The sequence below is a fragment of the Pyrus communis genome, chromosome 6, assembly GCF_963583255.1.
Source record: "Pyrus communis chromosome 6, drPyrComm1.1, whole genome shotgun sequence".
Taxonomy (NCBI): domain Eukaryota; kingdom Viridiplantae; phylum Streptophyta; class Magnoliopsida; order Rosales; family Rosaceae; genus Pyrus; species Pyrus communis.
The window spans coordinates 27,794,344-27,819,531 of NC_084808.1; the positions used below are offsets into that span (position 1 = coordinate 27,794,344).

General features: G+C 40.1%; 4 protein-coding genes and 1 pseudogene across 4 annotated transcripts; all 5 read right to left on the bottom strand.

Annotated features, from left to right (window-relative positions):
- Nucleotides 1–87: 87 nt before the first annotated feature.
- LOC137737537 (probable leucine-rich repeat receptor-like protein kinase At1g68400) lies at nucleotides 88–2,666 on the bottom strand. Its single transcript, XM_068477051.1, has 2 exons — nucleotides 1,257–2,666; nucleotides 88–893 (listed from the first exon to the last, which is right to left on the bottom strand). The coding sequence occupies exons 1-2, from the start codon at nucleotides 2,605–2,607 to the stop codon at nucleotides 214–216; spliced, it is 2,031 nt and encodes a 676-aa protein (XP_068333152.1). The 5' UTR covers nucleotides 2,608–2,666; the 3' UTR covers nucleotides 88–213.
- A 2,356-nt stretch (nucleotides 2,667–5,022) lies between these two features.
- LOC137738349 (rust resistance kinase Lr10-like) lies at nucleotides 5,023–11,579 on the bottom strand. The gene is made up of 4 exons (XM_068477986.1): nucleotides 11,467–11,579; nucleotides 9,872–11,097; nucleotides 9,607–9,651; nucleotides 5,023–6,272 (listed from the first exon to the last, which is right to left on the bottom strand). Exons 2-4 carry the CDS (start codon nucleotides 10,563–10,565, stop codon nucleotides 5,215–5,217), a joined length of 1,797 nt encoding a protein of 598 aa, XP_068334087.1. The 5' UTR covers nucleotides 10,566–11,097; nucleotides 11,467–11,579; the 3' UTR covers nucleotides 5,023–5,214.
- LOC137736368 (probable leucine-rich repeat receptor-like protein kinase At1g68400) lies at nucleotides 11,336–13,156 on the bottom strand (annotated as a pseudogene).
- A 1,415-nt stretch (nucleotides 13,157–14,571) lies between these two features.
- Nucleotides 14,572–19,063, bottom strand: LOC137736495 (rust resistance kinase Lr10-like). The gene is made up of 3 exons (XM_068475759.1): nucleotides 17,898–19,063; nucleotides 17,633–17,677; nucleotides 14,572–15,766 (listed from the first exon to the last, which is right to left on the bottom strand). Exons 1-3 carry the CDS (start codon nucleotides 18,577–18,579, stop codon nucleotides 14,649–14,651), a joined length of 1,845 nt encoding a protein of 614 aa, XP_068331860.1. The 5' UTR covers nucleotides 18,580–19,063; the 3' UTR covers nucleotides 14,572–14,648.
- On the bottom strand, nucleotides 18,483–23,374 carry LOC137736497 (probable leucine-rich repeat receptor-like protein kinase At1g68400). Its single transcript, XM_068475761.1, has 2 exons — nucleotides 21,912–23,374; nucleotides 18,483–18,506 (listed from the first exon to the last, which is right to left on the bottom strand). Exon 1 carries the CDS (start codon nucleotides 22,975–22,977, stop codon nucleotides 22,387–22,389), a length of 591 nt encoding a protein of 196 aa, XP_068331862.1. The 5' UTR covers nucleotides 22,978–23,374; the 3' UTR covers nucleotides 18,483–18,506; nucleotides 21,912–22,386.
- Between the last annotated feature and the right edge of the window lie 1,814 nt (nucleotides 23,375–25,188).

Consider the following 25,188-nt stretch of genomic DNA (forward strand, 5'->3'; position numbering starts at 1 on the left):
AGATTGTTACATTTCCTTTTTGTTAAAACTAAATCCTAAATCAATTTAATTAAACGATTCCCATTTAAGCTCTATAAAATCGTTGCAATCGATGTAATTAAATTAGCACAAACGAAATTTAGAGATTAAATAAGCAGGCAAGAGAACTGAAGCCAACAAAACAAAACCCGTAGATTTACAACACAAGAACGTTAAAAATGGTTGGTGGTGCGATCACTGACTTGCTCCGCAAGTGTCCTCCGACAAGGACGATGACTCGGACATGGATTCAAAGCCGGCCTCGTGACTCGGCGAACCGGACAGGCCCCGAATCTCGTCAATCATTTTCACCACCTGGCTCATCCTGGGACGTTGATCAGGCCAAGCGACCGTACAAGCCATTGCAATCTGCAAAAGCCCCACCATCTCCTCCTCAATATCCTTGTACCTCATTAGCTCCAAGTCAAACACCTCCACCGTCCATTCTTCCCTGACCACAGACTGGACCCACCTGGGCAGGTCCACAGGCCCACCGTATCCTCCCCCGGACCCGCCATTATCCACCACGGATGGACACTTCCCCGTGAGCAGCTCCAGCAGCAGAACACCAAAAGCGTACACGTCTGATTTCTGCGTCAACTTCCGACCGTCCAACGTCTCGGGAGCGCGGTAACCGCAAGATCGCGGAGCGGACGACGTGGAGGGCGGAGGAGGCACGAAAACGGAGAGTCCGAAGTCGGAGACGCGGGCGTTGCCAGTCTTGTCTAAGAGGATGTTGGTGGACTTGATGTTACCGTGGGTGAGCTTAAACGGCCTGCACGAGTCGTGAATGCAGGCCAAGCCTCGAGCCGCTCCGGCTGCGATTTTCAGCCTCGTTGTCCAGTCCAGCGGAGTCCGACCGGGTCCACGGTTTCCTGTTCAAGTTAGCCATCGTTAGTTCACGATAATTACAACTAAGGACAATTACGTAAAAGCGTGAAGTGCAGCGGAGTTAGTCGCTTTTTGGTCATATTCAGAGCAGGAAAGAAGGAAAAGAAGGGAGCAAAAAACAAAGACAAAAGTAAAAGCAAGATAAAGACAGAACTGGAGTTGACAGGACCGACAGTAAAACCCTAAATATATAATTACAAAAAAAACCCTAAATTTGACCCCGTTTGACCTAAAAGTACAGAAAACAAGGCACCAAATTGAAACCCAGAATTAAACTAATATTTTAAAAAGAAAAAATTTCTTGGCAACCAAACAGAAATTAAGCAGGAAAACTGAAATAAAATTACCGTGGAGAACCCAGAACAGGCTGCCATTGGGCATGTAATCGTATACCAACAATTTCTCCTCCCTGGCGAAGTAATAAGCCCTCAAGCTCACAATGTTGGAATGGCTGAGCCGCCCCAGTACCGCCATGTGCTGCTCGAACTGAGTCTTCCCGCCAATCTGAGCATCCTTGAGCCTCTTAACCGCCACCACATTGCCATCGTCGAGAACCGCCTTGTACGCCGTCCCGAACCCGCCTTTCCCCAGCATCTCCGCCGAGGCCCTGAGCAGGTCCTCGAGCTCGAAACGCTTCACTCCTTCGAAGAACACCATCCGACCCCGCTCGAACACCGGTTGGGCGGCGGAGTAGGGGCTCGACGAGTACACGATCTTCTCAGTTTCTAGAAGCTTCGAGCCGCCCTTGCCCTGCCGCAGTTTGGCGCTGAAATTCCGCCAGAAGTAGCAGTACAGTAGCAGCGAAACCAGCACGAGAACCAAAGCGTCGCCAACTATAATGGCGATTAGAGCCACCGGACTCATTTTCGCGTTACCACTTCGGTGAGGATTTCCCGATTTGTTCGGCGCAGAGTTCCCGGGTAACGAACTCGGCGACGACGCTACGACGGTTGGGTTAGCTGCAGGCATTACAGGAGACTCAATGGCTCCGTCAGATCCAGGCCGGGTCGGGTCGTTTGGTGTACCCTTGCAGCTCTGCATCGGAGACCCGCATAGACCCGGGTTTTGAGCGAAAGCGGTTATAGGGAAAGTCGAAAAGGACTTGGGTATTTCGCCGGTCAAACGGTTCGCAGACACATTGAGGTCCTGCAGATTCGGCAGGGTCAGACCCGAAATCGAACCGGAGAAACGGTTCGCCTCGAGCCGGAGAGTGAGAAGATGGTTCAAATGGTTGACCGTTGCCGGAATTTCGCCGGATAAGTTATTGTAGGACAGATCGAGGCGGTAGAGACGGAAGAGAGAGGACACGGAGGGTGGAAAGTCGCCGGAGAGTTCGTTGTAGGAGAGGAATAAAAGTTTGAGGGTGGTGAAGTTGGAGAGGTCCGGAATGGGGCCGGAGAGGCGGTTACGCTTGAGGCTCAGAACTCGGAGCTGAATTAGCGCGGTGAGTGGCTGGAACGAGCCGCAGAGGTCGAGGTTCTCGAGGACGAGTCGAGAGACTCGGTTGTTGGTGCAGGAGACGCCGGTCCAGGTGCACGGGTCAACGGAGGTGGAGTTCCAGGTGGTGAGCTTGTTGGATGCGTCCGACGTCGCTCTGAATGATAGGAGAGGTTTGGCATCTGGATTCGAAGAGACGTGGAGAGCAGCGAAGAAGAAGCTCGTGAGGAGAAGAGTGGCCACGGCGGCCGTGGCTGCCATTGTCTCTCCGCAAGTGAGAGCAGAGAGAGTGAAGGAGACGAGTGAAATCTCTTGGGTACAAGTTTAATGAGGGGTTGGTGGACCGTTGGTGTAATTATTGGGAAGTAGAGGAGCTTCAATGCAATTTACCTTTCACTGCCAGCGGCCAGCGTGACAGCGTAACGTATAAGGCCGTGTAACGCGAGGACTTTATGTCGTTTCATATCACCTGATGGATATCATACTGGGGGGGGAATAGAGGGAGTGTGATGGGGGTTCATGGAATAGTATTTGTGTGCTGCCGTAGATTTGCATTTCCTGATGGAGGAGGAGCGGACACGTGGGGACGTCGGTAGATTTATTCGGGCCCGCTCCGAGATCATACCAGAGGAGTGATTCTTGTCTTGTAAATCAGACGGTCTTCCGTACGCGCTCCTTCAAGTCTTAGGGTTTCACAAGTTCCATTAAATGAGTCAAATTTGTTATTTATTTGTAATTTACGATTCTTGTGGAATGGCCAAAACAGCCACGCTTGATTAATACGGGCATAGTTCTGTATAGTACAATAATTTGTTTAACAAAGATGATGTCTACAAATTATACGATACACGAATGAGTTAAAACACATGTTGACTCGTTCGAGTTTTATAACAATTTAATGCATTGTTACATTGACATTGTTGTTTTATTGGATTGGCTCGTCTCTTAATTTGAATTCTTGATCATGTATACGCTTAACAAATAAAATAACTTAGTAATTAAGCTCTAAAGTTTGTTATAGTTTGTAGGAACAAAAAGAAAGCGTCAACATATCTATGACCATATCATTTGTAAGGCACGTCCTATTAAAAGTATAATACTTCTTATATTTTAATTCTAGCCAATTTTATATTGATTTAAGATTTGTCATAATCAAACAATTTTACTAAAGATTTGTCTCAAAGTAAGAATAAAATCAATCTATCATTTCTTGCTTAAGGTTACTACATTGCATACTTTCAAATATGATATTGACAAAGTACTTTAAAATGAAATTGGATTCTCTCTCCTTCCTTTTCTTCTCCGCTCCCTCCCCTTCTCTCCTCTCTCAGTTTTCTCTTTCTTTTTCTCTCTCTATAGAGAAGATAAAATAAGAAGATGATGTGACTTGTTCTTGAACGTTCGAATAAGAGTGATGGAGAGGAGAGAATCAGATCCATTAAAATATGCTTTGTTAATGATATGGCATGGGCATTTCAAAAATTCTAGCAAAACACAAATTTCATGAAAACTCATGATAGCCGTGCGTGGCTTGTTGATATAACTTTGATGTTCACATGTCCAAATGTAGGTTATGTTATCAAAAGCAGCATCAATCGATTGTTAATTCGTTTTACTTTGGAGCCATATCGTTGATTGTTTTGTTCTAAAGTAGGATTTGATTGTAGAAATGGATAGTTTAATCCCTCAAAATAACAAAAGTGCACTTAGAGTTCGGAGACGACTTTAATTTTAATGTCTTTTTATGTGTAGAATGGGCGAGGTTGAAGGAAGCGTAATATACAACTTGCAAAAGTTTATATCTTGAATGTACGTCATTTTGTAACCATGATTTTGTTGTCCTTCTAATGTTTTTCACTGACTTGCAGTTTCATCAGTTTGAGACTCTTTTCAAAGTGAGCTTATCAAAAAGCTTATTTTCAACTAATCACTTTTTAAATCGAGCGGTCATCTACATCACTTTTGTATTCATTCAAGTGCTAGCGTTTAAAATCGAAATTTCATTTCAATCGTATTGGCAGCGTGCATGGATAGTTTTGCTTAGGTTGATCATATGCAATATGCTTTTCGCTTGAAAATTCATCAAGCACCACCATACAACGACTTTTCAAGTAATGGGGTACTGCCTATTCACTCATTGCCAAAGGTGCTCCAAAAATCTTGAAATTCAACACGACTTCAATTCTCTTCACTGTTTGTCAAAATACATTTCACGTGGTTTCGCAAGAACTGTTCCATCTACTTGATCATTCCATTCGTGACAACATCAAATTTCGCACAATAAATTGGATCCTAGCTTAGCTGTATGGTAGAAAGCTTTCCACACCAAATAATTGTTTCACCTCTCCTTTTCTGACAAAAATATTCTAAAATGCTCTGATTTATGGAGAAGTGGATCCGAACTTGGGCGCAAGGGAGATGAAGCGGGCACACTGCCTTGATCAACTAGTCTAACCCACAAATGCAAATGTTTCACATTACTAATATACACACACACACACACACACACACGCATATACATATAGGGAAGTGTTATTGGCACTCCAAAAATCTCATTCTACACTTCTCACAAGTGTATTTTCTTTCTAAATATAGAAAATTTGGAGGGTAGAATGAGAATTTTGGAATGCCAATAACAATTCCCTATATGTATATACATGATTGCAGGAGGGGTAGTAGTAGGGTCACTCCTACTGTGTTAATTCATATATAGAGGGAAAAAAATAATAAATAAAACATTAAACGCATGCTTCATTATTTAGATTGCCTCAGAAAAACATAGATTTGTTCAAGTAAAATACAGGGTTTTTACTTTATTGATACCAATGCGGCAGAAGAATCTGCAAGGGATTTTGGAGGAGAAGACATTTAAGGTTTGGGAGGTATCTGCAACAAATCAACATTCCCTTCCAACATATCTATCACTTCCTTCATTGCTGGCCGGTTTGAAGGATCAGTTTGTATGCACCACAAGCTCACTACGATCATCTTCCTTGCTCTTGCTTTGTCTTCCTCATTTGCAACACTCTGCAGCCCAAGCTCTTCATCCAGTTCAAGACGCTTGTAAATCCAATGCGGAAAATATATTTCACTAGTATTTTCAGCTTCAGCGTCGATGTTCCTTCTTCCTCCAACCATCTCTAAAAGCATCATTCCATAGCTGTACACATCCGACTTGTGTGAGACGTTTCCAAAGTTTCTAGAAAATACTTCTGGAGCAATGTAACCTGCTGTACCTCTGGCGCCCAACATCGAGACAATACTCTCTCTCCTGTTGCATATTTTGGCAAGGCCAAAATCCGAGATTTTTGGGGTGAAGTTTTCATCGAGAAGAATGTTGTGAGGCTTGATGTCGAAATGCAAAATTCTTGTGTTACAACCACGATGTAAGTACTCCAAGCCTCGAGCAATGCCAAGTGAAATTTGATCCAATGCTTCCCATCCCAAGTGATCATGACCTATGTTGGGAGTATTTGAATCAAATATGAATTTCTCTAGAGATCCATTAGGCATGAATTCATAGATGAGAGTTCTTTTGGAACCCTCAAAACAAAAGCCTAACAAGGCGACGACGTTGACATGGGAAGTTCTACTAATGGCTGCCACTTCATTCATAAATTCTTCTCCGCCTCCTGTTAGTTTTGTCAAGACCTTCACTGCTACAAGACAGCCGTCCTTTAATTTTCCTTTGTAAACAGCACCATAGCCTCCACTTCCTAGTTTTTCTTTGAAGGAGTTGGTCATGTTCTTGACCTCCACATAGCTATACCTTCGTACTTGAAGCGGCCCGTAGCTCCTTAGAAAGGCCTCTACAATTTGATGATTTTGGTTTTGCTTCTTCCAAAAGAAAAGAAATCTATATGATGACAACTTTCTTCTTAAGCAGCAAACGATAACGACTAGAAATATGAGACCAGCAACTGCACCTGATGAATATACGTTGAATATGGTGATTTATTCGATCAAATGGTAGGCATTGCAGACATGCTATAAACCTTATTACAACACATAAACTTAGAAAAACTAATCTAAGGCTCTAAGCAAGTTATGTAAGAGTATGAACATGAGATTGGATGTTTTGACAACAAGTGATTAAGTCCAATTGGTATAAGAAAGTCTTATGAGAAGTTGTAGCTAATTCTTGTCTATGAAGGATTTTGTTTTGGCATTAGACTGATGTGCATTAGAACCATAGGTTTAAGTTCTTAAATTCAATCAAGCAAAGTTGATTGAATCATGTATTTTAAAAAAAAAAAAAATACAAAAACAAAAAAAAAACAAAACCTTCAGTTGTCAGGTTTCAAAACAGGTTCTGGTTACAAGAAAAATCTGGGAATACACAAAACGGTGCTTTTGAATAAAATAAGGTTATTCAAAATTCTTGACCGTTAGAACTCGAAAACCTGCATTTTGTTTGGGTTTTTCTGGGATTAAGGGGATGAATATTATGTCTTTGTTCTCTCTTCAATGTTCTCTCTTCTCTGCGATTTTTGTGCCTTGTTGGTCTGGGTATTGAATATGTCTGCTTTTTCCTTCCGCTTCGCGATGTTTAATCTCTCATTCATCACGGTATGTATTCTGAAACCCCGTATAATTAGCATGAAATCCGAGTTTAATTTCGCCTTAAATTTGCATAAGTTTGATTAGAATTATATAACTAAACCTATCGTTAATGATTGATTCAAACTTGAAATCAGGGGGCATATGAATTGATCATCTGTAAAGAATATATTAAGCTTTGATTTTCATTGAATAAGTTATTCAGTTTTCAAATGATGTTTATATTTAACTTTTGACTATTTCGTACGAGGTGAATACCTTCTTGAGATTGAGATGAATTATTCTGGGATTACATGTTGTGCTTGCCTGAAGTTTTTCAATAAAACCGTTCATCCTATATGTGCTTACCATCTAAATAGTTGTGATGTCCTGATGTGCAATAGACTGAGGAATGAAATCAGGAATCTAAAGTTCAGTGTCTGCAGACTTTAAACTTGGCAAACATTCCAATCCTCACTGGTGGAAGCAACTACCAAAAATGGAGAAGGGATATCAATTTGCTATTGACTCTTAATGAGTTTGATATAGCAATTGATAATCCCAAGCCTATTGTCACTAATCAAAGCACCAAGGTTGAGAAATCAGATTATGAAAGATGGACAAGGGCTAATAAAGTGGCAATTTCCATCTTGGAAAGTGGGATGACTGATACTATCAGATGAGGAATCAAGAAACCAAGTACTTGTCTGTGTTGAGTCAAATCTTTGTGAAGTGCCTATTGATTCTTGGTGGTTTGATACTGGATGCTCAGTACATATAAACTAACTCTTTAGAAGGCTTTCAAAAACAAAAGGAAATTGGGAATGCTTTATATAACGTTTTTGTTGGGAAAGGGACTAAAGTTGCAGTAAATTCAATTGGGATTGTAAAATTAAAATTAACTTATGGTTTTCTTTTGGAGTTGAAGGACGTGCTATTTGTGTCTAAGATGAGAAGGAACTTAATTTTTGCTTCTAAAATTGTAAAAGATGGTCTCTCCTTTTTTGCTGATGATATGTGCTTAAAAATCTTTAAGAAAAACTGTCTTGACACTATTTTAAGGACTGCTTTCTTGTCTGATAATTTGTGGCGTCTTGAATGCACTGTTGAGATACTAGATCACTCAGTTTTGAATATTAGTACTAAAAGGATGCTAGAGCAAGACACTTCATACATTCTCTGGCACAAATGACAAGGACACATCTCAAAGGAAAGGATAATTAAACTTTCAAAAGGTAAATTGATTCCAAAATTAGATCTCACTACTACAACTAAATGTGTTTATTGCTTAAGGGGTAAAATGACTAACTTTAGGAAATTAGATGCCAAAAGGAGTCAGGGATTACTTGAAATTATACACACTGATATCTGTGGTCCTTTTCCAGTCAAAACAATATGTGGAAACAAGTATTTTATCAACTTTATAGATGATTTTTCTAGACTTGGATACACTTTTCTCATTAGTGAGAAAGCTGATGCCCTTAAATGCTTTATAATTTATAAAAATGAGGTTGAAAAACAATTAGGTAAGGTTATTAAAATTGTCAGATCCGATAGGGGAGGATAATATTTTGGCAGGTATACTGAATCAGGACAACAAAAAGGACCATTTGCAATCTATCTGGAGAAAATTGGTATTGTAGCTCAATATACACACTTGGGACACCTCAACAAAATGGAGTCTTAGAGAGGAGGAATATGACCCCTTATTGGTATGCTTAGAAGCATGATGACAAGGTCCAAGTTACTAGGTTTCTTATGGGGAGAAGCTTTGAAAATTGCAAATTACATTCTGAACAGAGTTCCAAGTAAATCTGTTTCCTCCACACCTTTTGAGCTATGGCATGGCAGGACACCTAATTTTGGATACTTTCATGTTTGGGACTGCAAAGTTGAAGCCAGGTTCTATAATCCAAATGAAAGACAATTGGATTTAAGGACTCAGTCATGTTACTTCATAGGTTATCCTAAAAAATTGAAAGGGTATAGGTTCAATGTTCCTCAAGGCCACACCCGAATTCAAGAAACACACAATGCAACCTTCTTGGAAGATCAAGATGTTTCAGACCTATCAAGGGAAAATTTTGTTTTTGAAGAGATGGTTCAAGGTTATGATAATAATGCACAAACAAGCTACAATCAAGTATTGTTATTTCCTCAACCAAGGTCAACTGAAATATAAAACTCTAATGCAAAATTGGTTTCTGGCAGTGAAAGTACTATTGTGAGTAACTATGTTTATTTACAAGAAACTGATTTCGACATAGGTGATGTTCAAGAACAATGTTTGGACACTTGTGGAGTCTAGTTCTCAAATTAAGCCTATAAGTTGCAAGTGGGTGTATAAAATCAAAAGAGATGCTCTTGGTCGAATTGAGAGATACAAAGCCCGGTTAGTTGCAAAGGGTTTTACTCAGAGAGAAGGTATTGATTACGATGATACCTTTTCTCCAATATCTTCTAAAGATTCAATGAGAGTTATCATGTAATTTTGATTTGGAGTTGCATCAAATGGATGTGAAAATGGCTTTTCTTAATGGTGACCTAGAAGAGAGTATTTACATGAAGCAACCAACTGGATTTGTTGAAAAGAGGAAGGAAAATATGGTTTGCTGGCTCAATAAGTCAATATATGGGTTAAAGCAAGCTTCTAGACAGTGGTATTTGAAATTTGATGTGAAGAAAACAAATTGGATGATTGCATTTACATAACAATCTTACCTAGTCCGAGCTTCAATTGCAACTGCTTATGTCCTGCAACTTGATCTGCAAAGAAAACTGCTGTTAGTTAAATCACAGAAGATTGAAGTGGCACAAATAATGTTACCATTAAAAAAAAAAGGACGCTAATGCATACATAACAATCATTTAATACTTGTGTGTTTCAATGAACTGTTTCCTGTTTCTAAGAGTTATATCCTTTGAAGAAAGGAATCGGATTATCGCACATCAGAGAAAGAAAGAAAGGTCAAGTAAATGTATATACCTTTGGCGCATTTAAATTTTCCCTCTAGAACCAGGCATTCACCTTTGCTTTCAAGACATTGATAACATTTGTGTGCTTCCACTTTGAGGGAAAACTCAGCTGTCAATGAAGGGGACATGTTGGGTTGCGGCGGACGCATGGGGACCTGAATGGTTTCACACCTTGGTGGCAAAGGGTTAGGTAAATTACTGTTAGATGAATTGATATAATAAGTATGGTCAGCATTTCTGCAGCCATCCTTGGGTTGTGGACAAGAATTTTTGTCCAAGATGTTGTTGCATTTGAGAAGGGTAAGATTGGGTGTGTATAATGATACTTCAGGGATTGAAGAAATGTTGGGAAGACTCAAGGCGTCCAAAACTCTATCATCGCAGCGATTCTTTTCTAAGCGGTCGGCAAGGTCTCCGTCTTTGATAGAAATCCAAGGTGATAATAAAGGGCCTTGGAATTCATACCAGTATCCTCTCTCTTTCAATTGGATTTTTGGCCGATCGGGTACTGAACAATTGACTGTGAACAATCCGCATTCAGGAGGATCTTCCGTGCTTTTGAAGGGGAAGCTGATGTGGCCTACCATGTCACTGCAGGAGCGGCCTGGACAATGTTTGGAGGGTTCCTCTTCCGGATATTCAGCAGAGTGCAGAACCACAAGGTGAGCAAGAACAGCGAGAATAAACAAAGCCAGCCGAGCCATCCAAAAATTCCGAGCTGATCAACAAGAAGAAAGCGCCGCAAGGGAAGAACAACAAGAAAATCTACTCCTCCTCTTCAGAACAAGAGTGTTGAATTGTTTAGAGGTTCAGAATTCTTTGTATGCAATATATTAAGGAAATTGGCTGTTTAACACGCCAGTTGACTTGGAAATTAGGAGACGGAAGACTTGTGGAAACTAACCATGTAAAAAAGTTGCTGGATACACAGTTTGATTGGTCGGCTTAAAGACTTCCGTGGCCTATTAGGGAGTTTCCTTCCCAACTTCCCCAATGACCAGCACCAGAAAGACTTTGACCCCTCGACTCTTCAACCATTCTCGTCACGATGATACTATTCAAAAATCCTCAAAACTGCTCTGAACCACACATATTACGGAAAGAATCGACTGTTCAGTGTTCACTCGTAGCTCCGTGAAACGTGATTGATCTTTCGTGTCCGGCCCGTCTGGCTTTCGGGTCTACTTATTCGTGTGAACGCTGAATGGATCCATAGCTGAAAAGTATATCCTAGTTCTGACGTTGGAATTTAATTTAGTGTTCAAGTTAGCCATCGTTAGTTCACGATAATTACAAATAAGGACAATTATGCAAAAGCGTGAAGTGCAGCGGAGTCAGTCACTTTTTGGTCATATTCAGAGCAGGAAGGAAAAGCAGGCAGCAAAAAACAAAGACAAAAGTAAAAGGAATAAGACAGAACTGGAGTTGACAGGACTGACAGTAAAACCCTAAATATATAATTATAAAAAAGACCCTAATTTTGACCTAAACATACAGAAAACAAGGCACCAAATTGAAACCCAGAACTAAACTAATATTTATAAATAAATAAAAAATTCTTGGCAACCAAACAGAAATTAAGCAGGAAAACTGAAATAAAATTACCGTGGAGAACCTAGAACAGGCTGCCATTGGGCTGTAATCGTATACCAACAATTTCTCCTCCCTGGTGAAGTAATAAGCCCTCAAGCTCACAATGTTGGGATGGCTGAGCCGCCCCAGCATCGCCACGTGCTGCTCGAACTGTGTCTTCCCGCCAATCTGAGCATCCTTAAGCCTCTTAACCGCCACCACATTGCCATCGTCGAGAACCGCCTTCTACGCCGTCCCGAACCCGCCTTTCCCCAGCATCTCCGCCGAGGCCCTGAGCAGGTCCTCGAGCTCGAAACGCTTCACTCCTTCGAAGAACACCATCCGTCCCCGCTCGAACACCGGTTGAGCGGCGGAGTAGGGGCTCGACGAGTACACGATCTTCTCAGTTTCTAGAAGCTTCGAGCCGCCCTTGCCCTGCCGCATTTTGGCGCTGAAATTCCGCCAGAAGTAGCAGTACAGTAGCAGCGAAACCAGCACGAGAACCAAAGCGTCGCCAACTATAATGGCGATTAGAGCCTCCGGACTCAATTTCGCGCTACCACTTCGGTGAGGATTTCCCGATTTGTTCGGCGCTGAGTTCCCGGGTAACGAACTCGGCGACTACGACGGTTGGGTTAGCAGCAGGCATTACAGGAGACGCAATGGCTCCGTCGGATCCAGGCCGGGTCGGGTCGTTTGGTGTACCCTTGCGGCTCTGCATCGGAGACCCGCATAGACCCGGGTTTTGAGCGAAAGCGGTTATAGGGAAAGTCGAAAAGGACTTGGGTATTTCGCTGGTCAAACGGTTCGCAGACACATTGAGGTCCTGCAGATTCGGCAGGGTCAGACACGAAGTCGAACCGGAGAACCGGTTCACCTCGAGCCGGAGAGTGAGAAGATGGTTTAAATGGTTGACCGTTGCGGGAATCTCGCCGGATGGGTTGTTGTAGGACAGATCGAAACGGTAGAGACGAAAGAGAGATGTTACGGATGCTGGAAAGTCGCCGGAGAGTTCGTTGTAGGAGAGGAATAGGAGTTTGAGGGCGGGGAAGTTGGAGAGGTTTGGAATGGGGCCGGAGAGGCGGTTACGTTTGAGGCTCAGAACTCGGAGCTGAATTAGCGCGGTGAGTGGCTGGAACGAGCCGCGGAGGTCGAGGTTCTCGAGGACGAGTCGAGAGACTCGGTTGTTGGTGCAGGAGACGCCGGTCCAGGTGCACGGGTCAACGGAGGTGGAGTTCCAGGTGGTGAGCTTGTTGGATGCGTCCGACGTCGCTTTGAATGATAGGAAGGTTTCGCATCTGGATTCGAAGAGACGTGGAGAGCAGCGAAGAAGAAGCTCGTGAGGAGAAGAGTGGCCACAGCGGCCGTGGCTGCAATTGTCTCTCTGCAAGTGAGAGCAGAGAGAGAGTGAAGGAGACGAGTGAAATCTCTTGGGTACAAATCTCTTATAGTTTGTAGGAACAAAAAGAAAGTGTCAACAAATCCATCACCATATCATTTGTAAGGCACGTCCTATTAAATGTATAATATTCTTACATTTTAATTCTAGTCAATTTTATATTAATTTAAGAGTTGTCCTAATAAAAAAACTTTACTAAAGATTTGTCTCAAAGTAAGAATAAAATCAATCTATCATTTCTTGCTTAAGGTTACTACATTGCGTACTTTCACATATGATATTGACAAAGTACCTTAAAATGAAATTGGATTCTCTCTCGTTCATTTGATCCTCCGCTCCCTCCCCTTCTCTTCTCTCTCAGTTTTCTTTTCGTTTTTCTCTCTCTATAGAGAAGATAAAATAAGAAGATGATGTGACTTATTCTTCCGCGTTCGAATAAGAGTGATGGAGAGGAGAGAATCAGATCCATTAAAATATGCTTTGTTAATGATATGGCATGTGCATTTCAAAAATTCTAGCAAAACACAAATTCCATGAAAACTCAAGATAGCCGTGCTTTGTGGCTTTTTGATATAACTTTGATGTTCACATGTCCAAATGTAGGTTATGTTATCAAAAGTAGCATCAATCGATTGTTAATTCGTTTTACTTCGGAGCCATATCGTTGATTGTTTTGTTCTAAAGTAGGATTTGATTGTAGAAATGGATAGTTTAATCCCTCAAAATAATAGAAAAGTGCACTTAGAGTTCGGAGATGACTTTAATTTTAATGTCTTTTTATGTGTAGAATGGACGAGGTTGAAGGAAGCGTAATATACAAGTTGCAAAAGTTTATATCTTGAATGTACGTCATTTTGTAACTATGATTTTGTTGTCTTTCTAATGTTTTTCACTGACTTGCACTTTCATTTCAACTAATCACTTTTTAAATCGAGCGGTCATCTACATCACATTTTTTATTCACTTCAAGAGCTAACGTCTAAAATCGAGATTTCATTTCAATCGTATTGGCAGTGTGCATGGATAGTTTTGCTTAGGTTGATCATATGCAATATGCTTTTCGCTTGAAAATTCATCAAGCACCACCATACAGCGACTTTTCAAGTAATGGGGTACTGCCTATTCACTCATTGCCAAAGGTGCTCCAAAAATCTTGAAATTCAACACAACTTCAATTCTCTTCACTGTTTGCCAAAATACATTCACGTGGTTTCGCAAGAACCGTTCCATCTACTTGATCATTCCATTCGTGACAACATCAAATTTCGCACAATAAATTGGATCCTAGCTTAGCTGTATGGTAGAAAGCTTTCCACACCAAATAATTGTTTTCACCTCTCTTTTTTAACAAAAATATTCTAAAATGCTCTGATTTATGGAGAAGTGGATCCGAACTTGGGCGCAAGGGAGATGAAGCGGGCACACTGCCTTGATCAACTAGTCTGATCCACAAATGCAAATGTTTCACATTACTAATACACACACACACACACACACACACACACACACACACACACACACATATACATATAGGGAAGTATTATTGGCACTCAAAAAATCTCATTCTACACTCCTCACAAGTGTATTTTTCTTTCTAAATATAGAAAGTTTGGAGGGTAGAATGAGAATTTTGGAATGCCAATAACAATTCCCTATATATATATATATGATTGCAGGAGGGGTAGTAGTAGGGTCACTCCTACTGTGTTAATTCATATATAGAGGGAAAAAATAATAAATAAAACATGAAACGCATGCTTCATTATTTAGATTGCCTCAGAAAAACATAGATTTGTTCAAGTAAAATACAGGGTTTTTACTTTATTGATACCAATGCGGCAGAAGAATCTGCTAGGGATTTTGGAGGAGAAGACATGTAAGGTTTGGGAGGTATCTGCAACAAATCAACATTCCCTTCCAACATATCTATCACTTCCTTCATTGCTGGCCGGTTTGAAGGATCAGTTTGTATGCACCACAAGCTCACTAGGATCATCTTCCTTGCTCTTGCTTTGTCTTCCTCATTTGCAACACTCTGCAGCCCAAGCTCTTCGTCCAGTTCAAGACGCTTGTAAATCCAATGCGGAAAATATATTTCACTTGTATTTTCAGCTTCAGCGTCGATGTTCCTTCTTCCTCCAACCATCTCTAAAAGCATCATTCCATAGCTGTACACATCCGACTTGTGTGAGACCTTTCCAAAGTTTCTAGAAAATACTTCTGGAGCAATGTAACCTGCTGTACCTCTAGCGCCCAACATCGAGACAATACTCTCTCTCCTGTTGCATATTTTGGCAAGGCCAAAATCCGAGATTTTTGGGGTGAAGTTTTCATCGAGAAGAATGTTGTGAGGCTTGATGTCGAAATGCAAAATTCTTGTGTTACAACCACGATGTAAGTACTCCAAGCCCCGAGCAATGCCAAGTGAAATTTGATCCAATGCTTCCCATCCCAAGTGATCATGACCTATGTTGGGTGTATTTGAATCAAATATGAATTTCTCTAGAGATCCATTAGGCATGAATTCATAGATGAGAGCTCTTTTGGAACCCTCAAAACAAAAGCCTAACAAGGTGACGACGTTGACATGGGAAGTTCTACTAATGGCTGCCACTTCATTCATAAATTCTTCTCCATCTCCGGTTAGTTTTGTCAAGACCTTCACTGCTACAAGACAGCCGTCCTTTAACTTTCCTTTGTAAACAGCACCATAGCCTCCACTTCCTAGTTTTTCTTTGAAGGAGTCGGTCATGTTCTTGACCTCCACATAGCTATACCTTCGTACTTGAAGCGGCCCGTAGCTCCTTAGAAAGGCCTCTACAATTTGATGATTTTGGTTTTGCTTCTTCCAAAAGAAAAGAAATCTATATGATGACAACTTTCTTCTTAAGCAGCAAACGATAACGACTAGAAATATGAGACCAGCAACTGCACCTGATGAATATACGTTGAATATGGTGATTTATTCGATCGAATGGTAGGCATTGCAGACATGCTATAAACCTTATTACAACACATAAACTTAGAAAAACTAATCTAAGGCTCTAAGCAAGTTATGTAAGAGTATGAACATGAGATTGGATGTTTTGACAACAAGTGATTAAGTCCAATTGGTATAAGAAAGTCTTATGAGAAGTTGTAGCTAATTCTTGTCTATGAAGGATTTTGTTTTGGCATTAGACTGATGTGCATTAGAACCATAGGTTTAAGTTCTTAAATTCAATCAAGCAAAGTTGATTGAATCATGTATTTAAAAAATAAAAAAAAAAATGACAAGGACACATCTCAAAGGAAAGGATAATTAAACTTTCAAAAGCTAAATTGATTCCAAAATTAGATCTCACTACTACAACTAAATGTGTTTATTGCTTAAAGGGTAAAATGACTAACTTTAGGAAATTAGATGCCAAAAGGAGTCAGGGATTACTTGAAATTACACACTGATATTTGTGGTCCTTTTCCAGTCAAAACAATATGCGGAAACGGGTATTTTATCAACTTTATAGATGATTTTTCTAGACTTGGATACACTTTTCTCATTAGTGAGAAAGCTGATGCCCTTAAATGCTTTATAATTTATAAAAATGAGGTTCAAAAGCAATTAGGTAAGGTTATTAAAATTGTTAGATCCGATAGGGGAGGATAATATTTTGGCAGGTATACTGAATCAGGACAACAAAAAGGACCATTTGCACTCTATCTGGAGAAAATTGGTATTGTATCTCAATATACACACTTGGGACACCTCAACAAAATGGAGTCTTAGAGAGGAGGAATATGACCCCTTATTGGTATGGTTAGAAGCATGATGACAAGGTCCAAGTTACTAGGTTTCTTATGGGGAGAAGCTTTGAAAATTGCAAATTACATTCTGAACAGAGTTCCAAGTAAATCTATTTCCTCCACACCTTTTGAGCTATGGCATGGCAAGACACCTAATTTTGGTTACTTTCATGTTTGGGACTGCAAAGTTGAAGCCAGGTTCTATAATCCAAATGAAAGAAAATTGGATTTAAGGACTTAGTCATGTTACTTCATAGGTTATCCTAAAAAATTGAAAGGGTATAGGTTCAATGTTCCTCAAGGCCACACTCGAATTCAAGAAACACACAATGCAGCCTTCTTGGAAGATCAAAATGTTTCAGACCTATCAAGGGAAAATTTTGTTTTTGAAGAGATGGTTCAAGGTTATGATAATAATGCACAAACAAGCTACAATCAAGTATTGTTATTTCCTCAACCAAGGTCAACTGAAATATAAAACTCTAATGCAAAATTGGTTTCTGGCAGTGAAAGTACTATTGTGAGTAACTATGTTTATTTACAAGAAACTGATTTCGACATAGGTGATGTTCAAGAACAATGTTTGGACACTTGTGGAGTCTAGTTCTCAAATTAAGCCTATAAGTTGCAAGTGGGTGTATAAAATCAAAAGAGATGCTCTTGGTCGAATTGAGAGATACAAAGCCCGGTTAGTTGCAAAGGGTTTTACTCAGAGAGAAGGTATTGATTACGATGATACCTTTTCTCCAGTATCTTCTAAAGATTCAATGAGAGTTATCATGTAATTTTGATTTGGAGTTGCATCAAATGGATGTGAAAATGGCTTTTCTTAATGGTGACCTAGAAGAGAGTATTTACATGAAGCAACCAACTGGATTTGTTGAAAAGAGGAAGGAAAATATGGTTTGATGGCTCAATAAGTCAATATATGGGTTAAAGCAAGCTTCTAGACAGTGGTATTTGAAATTTGATGTGAAGAAAACAAATTGGATGATTGCATTTACATAACAATCTTACCTAGTCCGAGCTTCAATTGCAACTGCTTATGTCCTGCAACTTGATCTGCAAAGAAAACTGCTGTTAGTTAAATCACAGAAGATGGAAGTGGCACAAATAATGTTACCATTAAAAAAAAAAGGAGGCTAATGCATACATAACAATCATTTAATACTTGTGTGTTTCAATGAACTGTTTCCTGTTTCTAAGAGTTATATCCTTTGAAGAAAGGAATCGGATTATCGCACATCAGAGAAAGAAAGAAAGGTCAAGTAAATGTATATACCTTTGGCGCATTTAAATTTTCCCTCTAGAACCAGGCATTCACCTTTGCTTTCAAGACATTGATAACATTTGTGTGCTTCCACTTTGAGGGAAAACTCAGCTGTCAATGAAGGGGACATGTTGGGTTGCGGCGGATGCATGGGGACCTGAATGGTTTCACACCTTGGTGGCAGAGGGTTAGGTAAATTACTGTTAGATGAATTGATATAATAAGTATGGTTAGCATTTCTGCATTGTTGACAAGAATTTTTGCCCAAGATGTTGTCGCATTTGATAAGGGTAAGATTGAGTGTGGATAATGATACTTCAGGGATTGAAGAAGCGTTGGGAAGACTCAAGTCTTCGAAAACTCCATCATCGCAGCGATCCTTTTCTAAGCGGCCGACAAGGTCTCTATCTTTGATCCAAATCCAAGTTGATAATAAAAAGCCTTCGAATTCATGCCAGTATCCTCCCTCTTTCAGTTGGATCTTTGGCTGAGAGGGTTCTGAACAATCAACTGTGAACAATCCGCATTCAGGAGGATCTCCCCGCCTTTTGAAGGGGAAGGTGATGTTCCCTACCATGTCACTGCAGAAGTGGCCTGGACAATGTTTGGCGGGTTCCGCCCCTGGATATTCAGCAGATTGCAGAACCACAAGGTTAGCAAGAACGGCTAGAATAAACAAAGCCACCGGAGCCATCCGAAGATTCCCAGCTGATCAACAAGAAGAAAGCGCCGCAAAGGAATAACAATAACAAAATCTACTCCTCCTCTTCAGAACAAGAGTGTTGAATTGTTTAGAGGTTCAGAATTCTTTGTTTGCAATATATTAAGGAAATTGGTTGTTTAACACGCCAGTTGACTTGGAAATTAGGAGACGGAAGACTTGTGGAAACTAACCATGTAAAAAAGTTGCTGGATACACAGTTTGATTGGTCGGCTTAAAGACTTCCGTGGCCTATTAGGGAGTTTCCTTCCCAACTTCCCCAATGACCAGCACCAGAAAGACTTTGACCCCTCGACTCTTCAACCATTCTCGTCACGATGATACTATTCAAAAATCCTCGAAACTCCTCTGAACCACACATATTACGGAAAGAATCGACTGTTCAGTGTTCACTCGTAGCTCCGTGAAACGTGATTGATCTTTCGTGTCCGGCCCGTCTGGCTTTCGGGTCTACTTATTCGTGTGAACGCTGAATGGATCCATAGCTGAAAAGTATATCCTAGTTCTGACGTTGGAATTTAATTTAGTAGAACATCATGACAAATTTGGTCGTTTGTGGCTGTCGTTTTCTGTAGGGGTGGTGTAAGTAGGAGACGGGACAAGAGAGAAAAACGTATCCACAATGCTACCTTCCCGAAGACTTGTAGTGTTAGTCTTGCTGTTGGCGCAATGGCTGCTACGTAAGCAACCACGACTTTCTGGGTTTTGTTATCTACTCTCTTTCATCCATCCTTTGAGAGTGTTGAACCCGAGAAGCACGTCCAGTTTCCATGCGTCTTAGTACTGGTTTGGTACTAAGATACTTTCATAAAAAAAATGGATATAAAAAAAAATTAAGTTCAAAAATGTGTTTGGTAAATACTAAAAAGCAACTTATTTTCACAATTTTGGGTTAAAAAAGCTGAAAACGTGAAGCAGCAAAATTAGCTTATTCTCACAGCACAGCAGATACAGTTTTTTTTTTTCCAAAGCACAGCAATACCAAACCCGCCCTTAGTCCTTGCCTGTGATTTCTTCAATTTAGGGAGATTCTGGTTTCTTGCGATTGTGATGGGTTTTGTTGGTTCTTCGATATAGAGAGATTATGATCGTAAGTTTTATCCTTGCCTTCGTACGAACATGGATTAGCGGAACTTAGAAAGGAATCAACAGAAGGATTTTAGCTTTAAAGTAGACTGATATTTAGATTAAGGAAATTTTATTTAAACTCATGTAATATATTTCTACACCCAACTTAAATTTTCAATATACATTATTCTTTTTACCCTATTGCATAATTACCATCGAGTACAAAATGAAATTAATAATAAAATTAAAATTTATCAATAAACCATGCACTATAATTAAATCTTATCATTACTTATTGTTTATCCATTTTTCATTCTTGCTAAAACCCTAATAGTTTTTACGGAGAAAAAAAAAAAAATTTGTAGATGGTTAGTGATTTTGAAATTTTGAATTCTCCAACTAAACTATGACTCGATTTATGAAAATTTTTGTTCCTCTAATTTCAATTTTTCTTAGACTATAGAAAGATGAGTATTTGGGTTTCAATTTTTTTTCGGTCAACGTTCTACAACAGTTGTAATGAAAGTATTGATATAGAAGACCCTTTCTATGGAAAGTAGAAGTATTAGTAATTTGTTTGGCTTTGGCATATCAAAAAGCGAAAGTTGTTTTCGTGCTAGCTTGTTCTCCGATACGAAACCCTTCACTTCAACTTCATATTACAATTTTGTTGCAGTTATGATTGACGTTTGTTTTCCTTCTAAGAAATTGCTTGGGGTAGTGTATGTTAGTGAGTTCAGGTTAGATGAATTTCTTTCATCAAATAAAATTAAATAATTGCAGCAAAAAACAGACACACACAAACACCTAAATACAAATAAATCAAAAACAGCAGCCATGGAAAATGCTATAATGTTGTACGCAGCTCCAATAGAAATTTGAAACTTTATAAAAAAATCAAATAAGATGCAGCAAAAAAATGCAGAGAAATTTTTGAAAAACAAAAAAGCTCTGTTTCCAAAGAGCTCAAGGGGGGAGGGGAGACAAATGATTCAAAAGATTTTTGATTTTCGAGTTTCTCTGAGATTTTATTTTATAATGGGTGTAAAGATAAATATACTTTTTAATTGGGTTTGGTAGGGTACTTTAGGTAATAAATTTGGGTTAATAGAGATATTAATTCAACGACGGAGGGTGAGACTTTTGGCTCTATGGGTGGACCCGCTCTGTCTACTATTTGACGTCAGCTATGACGTAGGCACCTGCAGACACAGCCTGGGCTTGAATTGGCAAGGAAGCTCAACTAGTTGCTATTAGGGATGGGCAACGGTTATGGCGGGTGGGTAACTGCAGTTATTTACCCATAATCGTTTAAACTTTTACCCGCATAACCGTTTACCCGTTAGGTATTTACATAAACGGGTATACTCATACCTATAACAGTTTATAAACGGTTAACCATACCAATTTACCCATAACCGTGTACCTGTTTACCTTTTTTTTTTTTTTTTTAACCTGTCTACCTTTTTTTTAACTTGAAAATTAAAAAGAAATTTGTTATAATTTTCTTTTTTCCAACTATTAAATACCGTTATAAGTACATTTAACATGTATTTTTATATTAACGGCAATATTATTTATGAATATATGCGATGTCTTCCAATTATTTGTCAGTCAATCTATTACAAGAATCATGCATGGTTGTAATTAATATTCTTGTATACATATATACATATATATATATATATATATATATATATATATATATAAGTACGCATCAGTCTGCTAATAAGCTATTTTGATAAATATTTGGATTTTTATTTAGAAACATGTGTTCATCGATCCAAGTCATTCAATCAATTTCTAATTTTGGGGTCAAATATTTATTGAAAACTCGAGGTCAATTAAATATATATATATATATATATATATATATATGTACGCATCATCTGATAATAACATGTTTCTAAATGCTCAAGGTAATCATTATTTTGAATTGATCAAAGCTTCAAAAGACTCCAAAACAAAACTGTCGAACACTCTAATGTTTTAACACATTCAATCACGTATATTAAACATTAACCCGTTTTATCAATTATATTTTTCTTTCAAGTGAAGCATAAATATATTTATATATATTATATGGCCCTTTATAACCAAATACATCTCGAGATGCTAAACTTAGTTAGAAACTTTTTTTTTTTTTTTTTAGTTTTATATATATTAAAATAAACGGTTAAATAGATATCATTTATAATCACAAGTAATACTTATAATCAATGGGTATTTACCTATACCTAATCTTGGGTGAGCTTCAGCGGCCTGCACGAGTCGTGAATGCAGGCCAAGCCTCGAGCCGCTCCGGCTGCGATTTTCAGCCTCGTTGTCCAGTCCAGCGGAGTCCGGCCGGGTCCACGGTTTCGTGTTCAAGTTAGCCATCGTTAGTTCACGATAATTACAAATAAGGACAATTATGCAAAAGCGTGAAGTGCAGCGGAGTCAGTCGCTTTTTGGTCATATTCAGAGCAGGAAGGAAAAAGAGGCAGCCAAAAAAAAAGACAAAAGTAAAAGGAATAAGACAGAATTGGAGTTGACAGGACCGACAGTAAAACACTAAATATATAATTACAAAAAAGACCCTAATTTTGACCCCGTTTTGACCTAGACGTACAGAACACAAGGCACCAAATTGAAACCCAGAATTAAACTAATATTTAAAAAAAAAATTTCTTGGCAACCAAACAGAAATTAAGCAGGAAAACTGAAATAAAATTACCGTGGAGAACCTAGAACAGGTTGCCATTGCTCGGACTGTGTCTTCCCGCCAATCTGAGCATCCTTGAGCCTCTTAACCGCCACCACATTGCCATCGTCGACAACCGCCTTGTACGCCGTCCCGAACCCGCCTTTCCCCATCATCTCCGCCGAGGCCCTGAGCAGGTCCTCGAGCTCGAAACGCTTGACTCCTTCGAAGAACACCATCCGTCCCCGCTCGAACACCGGTTGGGCGGCGGAGTAGGGGCTCGATGAGTACACGATCTTCTCAGTTTCTAGAAGCTTCGAGCCGCCCTTGCCCTGCCGCAGTTTGGCGCTGAAATTCCGCCAGAAGTAGCAGTACAGTAGCAGCGAAACCAGCACGAGAACCAAAGCGTCAACTATAATGGCGATTAGAGCCTCCGGACTCATTTTCGCGCTACCACTTCGGTAAGGATTTCCCGATTTGTTCGGCGCTGAGTTCCCGGGTAACGAACTCGGCGACGACGCTACGACGGTTGGGTTAGCAGGAGGCATTACAGGAGACGCAATGGCTCCGTCGGATCCAGGCCGGGTCGGGTCGTTTGGTGTACCCTTGCGGCTCTGCATCGGAGACCCGCATAGACCCGGGTTTTGAGCGAAAGCGGTTATAGGGAAAGTCGAAAAGGACTTGGGTATTTCGCCGGTCAAACGGTTCGCAGACACATTGAGGTCCTGCAGATTCGGCAGGGTCAGTCCCGAAGTCGAACCGGAGAAACGGTTCGCCTCGAGCCGGAGAAACGGTTCGCCTCGAGCCGGAGAGTGAGAAGATGGATCAAATGGTTGACCGTTGCGGGAATCTCGCCGGATAGGTTGTTGTAGGACAGATCGAAACGGTAGAGACGGAAGAGAGATGTTACGGAGGCTGGAAAGTCGCCGGAGAGTTCGTTGTAGGAGAGGAATAGGAGTTTGACGGCGGTGAAGTTGGAGAGGTTTGGAATGGGGCCGGAGAGGCGGTTACGCTTGAGGCTCAGAACTCGGAGCTGAATTAGCGCGGTGAGTGGCTGGAGGGTAGTAGTGTTGGTATTTACAGTTTACTAACTCAATACCAATATATGTGGGTGATAAGTTTACAAACTCTATCACACCTCTTTCACTTTGCACTCTCAAATAAAATTGGACAAAGAAAGAAATAGAGAAAGGAGGGAAGCAACAAGCTTTGGCAAAACACTTGAACTTTGATATATGAAAAAGGTTTACAAACTGTTGGAATAAGAAAGCTTACAAGCTTCTTCACAATTGGAAGTGGGATTCGGATGGGATGATTTACAATGCTTGAGAACTTGGGTATTTATAGCAAACCAAATGATTAAACTAAGATTATTTATTACCACACAAAACACATTAATTGCACCTAATAATTTTTATTCAACCATACCTAACATTGCCTAACTTTCCATGCCTAACTTTGACATTGATTTTCAACAATAGCTAGCAGCAACCTGTTTTGATTTGAATTTCCAACACACCTCCTCAAATCAAAACGCCTTCATTCCTAGCATTTCACGCAGTAGCCGGAATGTTTCAATTGGCAATGGCTTTTTGAAGATGTCTGCCACTTGTTCCTTGGTGTGACAGTAGACAAGTTCAATTGTCTTTTGCTTCACATGGTCCCTTAGAAAATGGAACCTGGTATCAATGTGCTTGCTCCTTCCATGTTGAACAGGATTCTTTGCAAGTTTGATTGCAGACACGTTATCTACATGAATCACAGTCGATTCCACTTGTGGATGACACACTGACTTCAACAGATTTCTTAACCAAATTGCCTCACACACGGTTGAGGCTACAACAACATACTCGGCTTCACATGATGACAAAGCAACAATTGATTGCTTCTTTGAAGTCCATGAGAAAGCTGTTGATCCTAGAAAAAACACATAGCCAGTTGTGCTTTTCCTTTCATCTTGGTCACCTCCCCAATCACTATCTGAATAACCAAATAATTTTGCATCTTCACCAAAATTATAAAATAGACCATAGTTTAGAGTACCTCTTATGTACCTCAAAATTCTCTTGGCGGCCAGCCAATGAGACTCCCTTGGTGTTTCCATGTATCGACTCACGAGTCCAACACCATAAACTATATCAGGTCTTGTGATTGTAAGGTACCTTAGGCTTCCAACGAGGCTTTTGTACACTGTTGAGTTTACAAACTCACCCTCTCCTCCTTTGGACAGCTTCAATCCAGTTGCGACTGGGGTATTGACAGTGTTGCACTTGTCCATATTGAACTTCTTCAATATGTCTCTCATGTACCTTTGTTGAGAGATGTAGATACCATCACTTTCTTGCTTCACTTCTATGCCAAGAAAGTATGACATTAATCCATTGTCAGTCATCTCGAATTCACTGAACATGGATTGCTTGAACTCATGGAACATTGCCTCATTGTTTCCTGTAAACAATAAATCATCTACATAGAGACAAATAATTAAGAACTCCCCCTTTTCACCATTCTTCATGTAAACTGAATGCTCGTATGGACATTTCTGAAATCCATTTTGGTGAAGGTAGTTGTCGATCCTTGAGTTCCAAGCTCGTGGTGCTTGCTTGAGGCCGTACAAAGCCTTCTTCAAACGATACACCTTATCTTCTTCTCCTTGTACTTGGAAGCCTTCCGGTTGTTCCACGTACACTTCTTCCTCAAGTACTCCATTAAGGAAGGCTGACTTGACATCTAGTTGATAAATTTTCCATTTATGATGTGCGGCAAGAGAGATTAGCAATCTTACCGTGTCAAGTCTCGCAACTGGAGCATAGACTTCATCATAGTCCACT